Source organism: Rhamphochromis longiceps, linkage group LG9, assembly GCF_057381845.1.
Source record: "Rhamphochromis longiceps isolate RC_006_pf linkage group LG9, R_longiceps_female_GT1.1, whole genome shotgun sequence".
Taxonomy (NCBI): domain Eukaryota; kingdom Metazoa; phylum Chordata; class Actinopteri; order Cichliformes; family Cichlidae; genus Rhamphochromis; species Rhamphochromis longiceps.
The window spans coordinates 3318917-3329271 of record NC_140565.1 but is presented as its reverse complement, the minus strand read 5'-3'; the positions used below and the strand labels follow the sequence as shown (position 1 = coordinate 3329271).

The window sequence follows — 10355 nt, the reverse complement described above, 5'->3', positions numbered from 1 at the left end:
AAGGCCTTGACTGTAGCTGAAAGTTGAAGTAAAAAAAACCCCAACAAACTCATGAATTCAAGCTCAATGCTACATTATGTGGAAACAGACTACTTTTTCCATTTGTATTTTTTTGAGCTCTTGCTGCAGTTAGGAGTTGTTTGTCTTTCAGTACTGCAGAGTAAAACTCTGAGCAAGACATATCATAATTTAGACTGACAATGAGCTCACTTCTAATTAATTCAGTAGAACATTTGTTCCGCACATCAGTCCACTTATTCTTCATAAGAGAGAAAATCCTCTCCTCAAACCCAGTGGAAGATGGGATGCTGAGTACAAAGGATACAACAGCCTGCATATTGGGGAGGTCAGCTGCCTGAAGAATTTCCATCCACTTCTCTGCTGTTCCCTTGGACTGCCACTTTTCCTTCTCCTGGTGTTCTTTGGTGAGGTGCTTCAGAAGGCTGGTTGCAGTGACACACTCTTCATAAAGCTCATCCATAGAGATGTTTAACCTGCCAATAGAGATGAGAAGTTGACCTAAATCCTAAGTGGTACATAGAACATTTACAGTGGTAAATAAATGGAAAAAATGTATTGTATATGTTTGTAACGTTGTATAGCATTTAAACAATACAATAAGTATAGTTTATTTATTATGTATTTATCCATCCTTATATTAAGTATATGAACTCCTTGAATTTGTAAAATAGTGTATAAAAGATTGTTTGGAGTGTATATACACACACGCATGCAAAGTTAATGATTATGGTTTTATTTATATATGTTATCTATCAATTGTATTTGTTTATTTTTAACCATCAATACTATTAAAACATGGTTTATCATTTCACTGCTAAATGTTTTCTTCTTACCTGCCAGCCAGGTGAAGCCGTTCAATGATCTTCTCCATGTCATCAAAGGAAATCTTCCCAGATGCTAGAGAGAGGGGCTGCAGGTGGAAAAGCCAGTTTTCTTCTGAAAAGTCAAACCACTTCCGGACATAACTGATGGCAGTGTCTAGGAAGGCTGTAAACTCCTGCCTGGCACCATCAGCATCAGATGGCGAGAGACGCTGGAGCTTTTGTCTTGTTAGGTACCCGTAGAACCCATCATCTCTTCTCTGAATAAGTCTTGTCAGGAAACACTCCATGATGGAATAGAGGTCAACAGACGTGGTTACATTCTTCTCCAGTTTTTTCACCACTTCTTCAAACAGACACATGACATTATTACAGAAGAGGAGGTAGACTTCCACAATGTCTGCCTCTCCCTCAACTCCAGCAGCATCTTCTGTCAACTTCAGCAATTCCTTCAGGCGCCTTGGACATTCCTCACCAATGCTGATGAGATATGACTTCAGCGGGTCCCAGTTCTGCAGCAGGCGGGTGATTGCAGGGTTGAGTGACAGCCATCTTGTCACAACATGGCGCAGGATATCATGGAATTCAACGTCACAAAATTCACAGAACTCTTTCAGGGACTCTCTCCTTTTGGCAGAGGTGGAAAAGAAGCTGTATATCTTCAGGACAATATTTTCCACATCTACTGAGAGCTTGTCCAGGGCTTTTTTTCACAGTGTTATGAACAATATGTGCATGGCAGTTGCCACGAAGGATCTCACTGTTGGTATTCTGCCCTCACTAGGGTGTAAAGCTGGTTTCTAGCTTGGCAGATAGCTAACAGGTCCACAATAAACATCCAGGAGTCAGCGGATACGTTTTAGATGTTTACTGTTGAAGCACTGTAAAACTGGTACAGAAACAAAAATAAAATATTACATTTCTGCTGTAATTGCATTTTCTTTACAACATCAAACATTAAGCCATGCACTACAATGTATATAACACAAACACAAACTTATCCAAACCCTTTCACTGGTTATCAGGCTCACGCATTTAGCGATTAGCTTAATGCTAACATTACATGGGAAATCCCATAGACGGGCTAACGTGTTAGCATCGCGGCCGTTTTTCTTCACAAAATAAAGTTTTCCACACAAACCTCTAAACTGCTACACAAAACTATCGCGGGAAAGCTTACAAAACAGATAGCAACTACTTACAGGCATGTGCTCTCTCAGGCTCAGCAAGAAAAAGTGAACAAAAAGTGGAATAGACGACAGTTTGTCTAAAGGACTGTTTTTCACTGGTGAGGTACTACGGCAAGTCTGCTGGTACAAAAAACACACACCCAAATGATCATGCCTGCCTTAAAGGGGCAGCACACTCCCCGCCTGGTATAGAGTACTATACCACTATGTCCCTCTGAGTAACAACACAACTTCAGTGGCGGGTCTCGAATACACCCTGGGGGTGCCTCCTTGAACAACTCTCACCTCCACTTTCCGGACCCTGCTGTCTTGACCCGGAAAGGTATTTACCACAAGTCCTGTGGGCCATTGATTTCGTTTAGCCTCCTTGTCCTTTAGGAGCACAACATCTCCAACTTGCAGGTTGGCTTGTTCTGCTTGCCATTTCCTTCTTGGCTGGAGTGTCGTTAGGTACTCTTGACGCCATCTTTTCCAGAATGAATCCGCAAGACTTTGAACTTGCTTCCACTGACTTTGGTAAAGATCCTTGAGGTCGATGTCTTCCAAGGGAGCAGACACGGAGTCCACCTTTTGTGTTAAAAGCATAGCAGGGGTGAGTATGGTCGGCGTGTCTGGATCTGACGACACAGGGACTATTGGCCGGGCATTCATGATGGCTGCGACCTCTGCCATCAGCGTGGTGAGCACTTCGTGTGAAAGACTAGGGGAATGCATCTTGAGTAAGATGCTATCCAAAATGCGGCGAGCCATCCCTATCATTCTTTCCCATGCTCCCCCCATGTGGGAGGAGTGTGGAAGATTGAAGTCCCACGTGCAGCCTTGGTCTCTGAGGTAAGAATGAAGTGTTGCATCTTCTGGGGTTATACCAAGTTCTTTACATGCACCGACAAAGTTTCTGCCTCGGTCTGAACGAAAGAGCTTTGCTGGACCTCTGATGGCAGTGAATCGCCTAAGCGCATTTATGAAGCTTGACGTAGACAGAGATTCTATCACCTCCAGGTGAACTGCCCTTGTTACTAAACAAGTAAACATAACAGCCCAGCGCTTACTCTCTGCAAGGCCTCTCCTCGTGCGACGGGCACAAACCGTCCATGGTCCAAAAACATCTAATCCAACTTGGGTGAAAGGAGGAGATTGGGTCAACCGATCAGCAGGTAAGTTGGACATTTTTTGTTTTTCCAGACTTCCTCTCAACTGCCTACAGATGACACACTTGTGTATGATACTTGATACAAGTCTTTTTCCTCCCAGAATCCACAGTCCAGCGGATCTGATGGCCCCTTCCGTGAAGTGTCTACCTTGGTGTACTACTTGCTCATGATAATACCGCACCAACAAGGTAGCAATGTGGTTGCTTTTGGGAATGATTATGGGATGTTTCTCTTCCCATGAGATTGCAGATAATGACGTGCGGCCACCAACTCTCAGTACACCATCTGAATCCAAGAAAGGGTCAAGTTTCCTGAGAGGACTGCGTTTTGAGACAAGTTCTCCTTTGAACAGGCTCTTGAGTTCTTCTTTGAAGGCCTCGTGCTGTACAGTCTGTACAATTACTGTCCTTGCCTGTGTACGCTCATCTACCTTTGTCAAATCTCCCTCCAGGATCTTAACACAGGATCTGACTTTCTGGATGAGCTTTGCTATGCCACATACAAGTGTCTTCCAGCTGGAAAAGCGCTCGAACCTGTGTGAACCAAGCTGTCTTTCAGAAGCTCCTGTAGCAAAGGTTGCTATTAGTGGACGCACATCTGCATCCCCGTCTGGTTCAACGAGCTCAAAGAACTCTGGTGGGGTAAGTGCAACTCGCTCGTCGTTTTCAAGAACTGATGGCCCAGAAAACCAGTTTGTATTTCTCAACAGTGCAGCTGGAACTGGTCTGGTACCATGGTCAGCAGGATTGTGTTCTGAACTGACAAAGTGCCACTGTTCAGGCTGCGAAGACTTCCGGATGCGTGCTACTCTGTTAGCAACATACACATAAAACCTCCGGTTGGCGTTGCAGATGTAGCCCAGCACAACTCTGGAGTCGGTGTAAAACTTCACTGTGTGGATTTCCACATCTAGCTCATCCCTCAAGATATCGGCCAGCTCAACTGCTAGTACAGCCGCACAAAGCTCTAGACGGGGCACAGTATGGGAATGCCGGGGTGCTAACTTAGATTTCCCCATGCAGAATCCTACAAGACAGTGTCCTTCATCATCAACTGCCCTGAGGTAGGCAACTGCAGAGATGGCCATGGTGGACGCGTCGCAAAAGACACATAACTCCCTGTGCCGTGTGGAAAGCAGGGAAACAGGTAGGTATGGCCTTGGTATGTGAAGTTGCTCGAGTGCCTTCAGTGAGTCTCTCCAAGACTTCCACTGTGCCACTTTTTCAGCAGGTATCGGGGTGTCCCAATCGCAATGCTCAGCGCATAACTCTCTGACTATAGCCTTGCCCTGGACTACTATAGGACCTGCAAACCCCAACGGGTCGAATATGCTGTTAACTGTGGAGAGAATACCTCTACGGGTAAAGGGCTTCTCCTCCTGGGAGACAAGAAAGGTAAAGCTGTCGGTTTGAAGGTGCCAGTTGAGACCTAAGCTTCTCTGCATAGGTAACGGATCCACACCTAGCTCTAGGTCTTTCAGCTCTTTAGCACGTTCCTCAGGTGGAAACGCCTCCACTACTACGTCGTGGTTGGAGGCTATCTTATGTAGCCGTATGTTGGAATCAGCCAACATCTCCTTGGTTTCCTTCAGGACTCGGATGGCATTGTCATCGGTGGGGAAGGAAGCAAGACCATCGTCCACGTAGAAGTTCTTTAGAACAAACTGCTTTGCTTCTGCACTCTGGTCTTCCTGTCCTTGCAAAGCTGCTCTTCTCAAGCCGTATATGGCAACAGCAGGAGAGGGGCTGTTGCCGAATACGTGCACGGTCATCCTATACTCTGTGATGCGCTTGGTGGGGTCATTGTCCTCGAACCAGAGGAAACGTAGGAAGTCTCGGTGATCGTGGCGGACTTTGAAGCAATAGAACATTTGTTCTATGTCTGCTGCCACCGCTACAGGTTCCTTGCGGAAGCGGATGAGCACTCCTAAAAGTGAATTATTCAAGTCAGGGCCACTCAGCAGGATGTCATTCAGTGAGACACCATCCTGCTTAGCGCTGGAGTCGAACACTGCCCGTACCTGACCTGGTTTTCGCGGATGATACACTCCGATGATTGGTAAATACCAGCACTCCTGTTCACCAGTGGGTGGTGGTACTGGTTCAGCATGACCTGCCTCAAAGATCTTCTGCATGAAGGCAATCATGTGTTCTTTCATATCTGGCTTCTTCTCCAGCATGTGCCGTAATGTCAAAAGACGCTTGACTGCTTGGGCTCGGTTGTTAGGGAGTTTGTGCCTTGGTTGCCTGAAGGGTAGTGGTGCCACCCAACTATTCGAGTCATCTATGAAGACCTCGTTGTCCATTATTTCCAGAAAGAGTTTGTCTTCCACAGACATAGCAGGTTTGTTGTCGTGTGGCGTTTGCCGGAAGACCCCTTCACCAAGGCCATCTTTCCCATCAAACAGGATTTCGGATGCGTTAGCTCCTAGAAACTGATGATGCTGCTCTGGAGTGTCAAGCTTCTCTTTGATGTGGAGACTGTTAGTGCAAGGGTCGAACAGAGATGTACGACCGTTACTCAGCACGTTGCACCGATAGACGTTTACAAACTCTGGTTTGTGAGCTCTTCCGAGACAAACCTCTCCCACAATCACCCATCCCAAGTCGAGACGCTGGGCGTAGGGGGCATCGTGGGGCCCATTGCATTGCTCTCGAACCTTGTGTGCCTGTGGTACATCTCGACCGAGCAAGATCAGGATGCTTGCTGATGGATCTATAGCCGGGATTTTATCCACAACCCGCTTGAAATGTGGATAATGTCTGGCGATCTCAGGTGTGGGGATTTCAGACTTATCATCAGGAAGCATGTCACATTCGATTAAGGTGGGGAGTGGAATGTGAGTCTTACCATCTAATGACTCCATGATGAAATTGTTAGCTCAGCGCCCTGTTGTTTCCATAACTCCTGAGCAGGTCTTCAAGGTGTATGATGCCGCGCCCTCTGTAACTCCAAAAAGCTCAAAAAACTCTGTTCTTGCCAAAGACTTATTGCTTTGCTCGTCGAGAACAACGTACGCCTTAACAGCTTTCTCCCTCTGGCCAGCTGGATAAACTCTGACAAGACAGATTTTGGAGCACGACTTTGCTCTGACGGTAGTCCCACAAATGTCTGTGCATTTTGCTGTGACAGCTTGAGGAGCTTCTTCTCCTTGCTCCCCGCCTTGCTCTCTTGCGGTTACAGGAGTCTCTGATATCCAGGGGGCCGGCCCTGGGTGTAGCGCAGTAGGGTGGTTCTCACTCTTGCACTCTCTGCACTGAACGTTTTTGTGGCAGTCTTAAAGCAAATATTCTCTCTAAGATAAGCTTTCCTTTCATCCAAAGATTTACTCCTAAACCCACGACAGTTTCTGAGGGGGTGTGGTTTGTTATGGAGTGGGCATTGTTCATCTGGTTCGGCCCTCCTCTTCCCTGAGGGGCTGGCTTGCATGCTTTTAGAGTTTGAGGAGACTTCTGTCTTTTTGACAGAAATGGGTATTTTCATGTTTGATTTGAAGGGGTTTTCTGGCTTCCCCGTCCTCCAACCACTTGTAAGAAGGGCAAAGCTTGGATCATTGAGCGTTTTGGCTTGATCACAAACAAACTTTGCGAAGAAGGAGAACGGTGGGTAAGACGCTTGATGATTTTCTTTGTAACGAGATGCTAAAGAGACCCACTTGTCATGCAGGGAGTATGGCAACTTTTGGATGATTGGAGTGATGCCCCGAGATGTGTCCAGGTAACTGAGGCCTGGTAGGAACCCATCGGCTCTGGCGGCTTCAAGCTCCAAGAGAATGTCTCCCAGCTCTCTCAGCTTTTGATTTTCTCGATTTGAGATTCTTGGAAAATCATCCAGTTTCTTTAGGAGAGCTTCTTCAATTGCTTCTGGCGATCCATAGCAGTCTTCCAACCTTTGCCATACCATACTTACACCTGCAGCTGCATCGTGTATGTGGACTGCTCGTATCCTCTTAGCATGCTCTGATGACTTTGGTCCCAGCCATTTACATAGCAGATCAAGCTCCTCTCTTGACGTCAGTTTTAAGTCCTCTGTAGAACTGTGGAAAGATTGCTTCCAGGCCCAATAATTTTCTGGCTGATCGTCGAACCTTAACAGCCCAGAGCTTATCATCTCTCGCCGTATTAGATACTTGGCCAAGTCTGTGGTCGATGATGAAGTGGGCTCATCAGTCCTGGCAGCACCTGTATGAGACTGAGGCGGTTGGTAGCTACTGCTGTATGGTCTCATATCATGTGACTGTGTCTGGTGTCTGTAGGTATCCCTGGATGGATTTAAGCTGTGTGAATGTTCTTGCTTGAACGGGGCTGTCCTGCAGGGGCTTTGAGTACGAGGGTAATAGGGAGTGGCATCTTGACTCAATTTGGATGTTCTCTGAACAGGCAAGTTGTATTTGCTGATCTCATCAGTGTCGACTGGTAGTTGGTGCATCAGAGTTGGCATGAGTTCTGGTAGCTGTGTGTTTTGGTGAGGTTCAGGACTTGGATTACGCTCAACGTATTCACTTTTCAGGCTAACCCGCTCTAACTCCCCAAATTCGTTTTCAATAGCTGCTTCAAGAACATTCGCTTCAGCAATGGCAGCTGCAGCCGCGCTCTCAAGCCTCAAGGTATGCAAACTGGCTTGCAGCTCTGCTCTCTTCCTAGCAGCCTCAGCTGCTGCTTTTTGTTGTTCTTCCTCAATATATGCTTGTGCTTTTAACATATCTGCCTCTTTTTGTGCAAATAGTGCTTGAGCACGTGCAGCCTCTGCTTTTGCCCGTGCTCTGGCTGCAATGGCACTGGCTGAAGAGCGCTGACTGGCACGTGAGGTGTTGGAGCATATTGACCGCGTCTCAAGCATGTCGTCGTTACTATCCATTGTAGCTTAGAAGAAACTGTGTTTCCACGCAGATCCACTTTTCTGTAGGTAGCCGTGTTGGGACGATGCCTTTTTACTATTCTGCCCTCACTAGGGTGTAAAGCTGGTTTCTAGCTTGGCAGATAGCTAACAGGTCCACAATAAACATCCAGGAGTCAGCGGATACGTTTTAGATGTTTACTGTTGAAGCACTGTAAAACTGGTACAGAAACAAAAATAAAATATTACATTTCTGCTGTAATTGCATTTTCTTTACAACATCAAACATTAAGCCATGCACTACAATGTATATAACACAAACACAAACTTATCCAAACCCTTTCACTGGTTATCAGGCTCACGCATTTAGCGATTAGCTTAATGCTAACATTACATGGGAAATCCCATAGACGGGCTAACGTGTTAGCATCGCGGCCGTTTTTCTTCACAAAATAAAGTTTTCCACACAAACCTCTAAACTGCTACACAAAACTATCGCGGGAAAGCTTACAAAACAGATAGCAACTACTTACAGGCATGTGCTCTCTCAGGCTCAGCAAGAAAAAGTGAACAAAAAGTGGAATAGACGACAGTTTGTCTAAAGGACTGTTTTTCACTGGTGAGGTACTACGGCAAGTCTGCTGGTACAAAAAACACACACCCAAATGATCATGCCTGCCACAGTTGGTCTCTTTCAATTTTGTGAAGACTGAGTTGTGGATGCCATAATTTACATTTGCATTGTCAGCACTGAATGCAGAAACCTGATCTAAGGATAGCCCCACGTTTTCAAGAGAGCTTTGTATTATTTTTACTATTCCCTCTGCAGACTCATCTGGATTTTCAACAAAATCCAATATCTTGTTGACAACTCCAGCCTCTGGTGTAAAAAACTGCAAGGCCAAGGGAAACATCTTCCGATTTTCCTTGTTTGAAGCATCAGTGTGAAGAGAGAATGGGAGTGGAGTTGCACCACTTTTCAATTTTTTGATCACCTCTTCTATTGCCTTTGGAGACAGGACATCTGTGACAACTGCTTCAGCTTTCGTCCTCCCACAGGACATCTTTTTGGCAATACTGGAGTCATTCAGCATTCGTACAGTCAGTTTGAGTGCACAGTCACCCGAGTTATAACTTAAACCGTGCTTTACAGTGTGGTAGACATGGGTCACCTCTGCAGCAGTCACCTATAAAATATATATAAAAAAAAAAACAAAAAAAAAAACACCCAGCACGCCCCTGCGGGCGGTTTATCCTTCAAGCTCGGGTCCTCTACCAGAGGCCTGGGAGCTTGAGGGTCCTGCGCAGTATCTTAGCTGTTCCCAGGACTGCGCTCTTCTGGACAGAGATCTCCGATGTTATTCCCAGGATCTGCTGGAGCCACTCGCCTAGCTTGGGAGTCACCGCACCTAGTGCTCCGATTACCACGGGGACCACAGTTACCTTCACCCTCCACATCCTCTCGAGCTCTTCTCTGAGCCCTTGGTATTTCTCCAGCTTCTCGTGTTCCTTCTTCCTGATATTGCTGTCATTCGGAACCGCTACATCGATCACTACGGCCGTCTTCTTCTGTTTGTCTACCACCACTATGTCCGGTTGGTTAGCCACCACCATTTTGTCCGTCTGTATCTGGAAGTCCCACAGGATCTTAGCTCGGTCATTCTCCACCACCCTTGGGGGCATCTCCCATTTTGACCTCGGGACTTCCAGGTTATACTCGGCACAGATGTTCCTGTACACTATGCCGGCCACTTGGTTATGGCGTTCCATGTATGCCTTGCCTGCTAGCATCTTGCACCCTGCTGTTATGTGCTGGATTGTCTCTGGGGCATCTTTACACAGCCTGCACCTGGGGTCTTGCCTGGTGTGATAGACCCCAGCCTCTATGGATCTTGTGCTCAGAGCTTGTTCTTGTGCTGCCATGATTAGTGCCTCCGTGCTGTCTTTCAGTCCAGCTTTGTCCAGCCACTGGTAGGATTTCTGGATATCAGCCACCTCCTCTATCTGCCAGTGGTACATACCGTGCAGGGGGCCTGTCCTTCCATATTATTTTTTTTTTTTAATATATATATATATATATATATATATATATATATATATATATATATATATATATATATATATATATATATATATATATATATATATATATTTTTTTTTTTTTTTTTTTACAGTATATCTGTATAATTTGTGTAGTTTATCAACTGACTTTAAAGTATAAATTACGCATACAACTTGTAAGAAATGGGTATGGTCATATATATGTATGTTTTCAATATAATGTGTATTCTTTATATATATTCAATTCAGTAATACTTTATTAATCCCAGAGGGAA

The 10355-nt window shown here is 45.6% G+C and overlaps 1 protein-coding gene across 1 annotated transcript; it reads right to left on the bottom strand.

Annotated features, from left to right (window-relative positions):
• Positions 1 to 1219: 1219 nt before the first annotated feature.
• Positions 1220 to 6457, bottom strand: LOC146661544 (uncharacterized). The gene is made up of 2 exons (XM_085418020.1): positions 2045 to 6457; positions 1220 to 1731 (listed from the first exon to the last, which is right to left on the bottom strand). Exon 1 carries the CDS (start codon positions 6047 to 6049, stop codon positions 2237 to 2239), a length of 3813 nt encoding a protein of 1270 aa, XP_085274146.1. The 5' UTR covers positions 6050 to 6457; the 3' UTR covers positions 1220 to 1731; positions 2045 to 2236.
• Positions 6458 to 10355: the final 3898 nt, after the last annotated feature.

Excerpts from the sequence above, each read along its gene's own strand:
- LOC146661544 (XM_085418020.1), bottom strand. The coding sequence starts at position 6,049 with ATGGAGTCATTAGATGGTAAGACTCACATTCCACTCCCCACCTTAATC.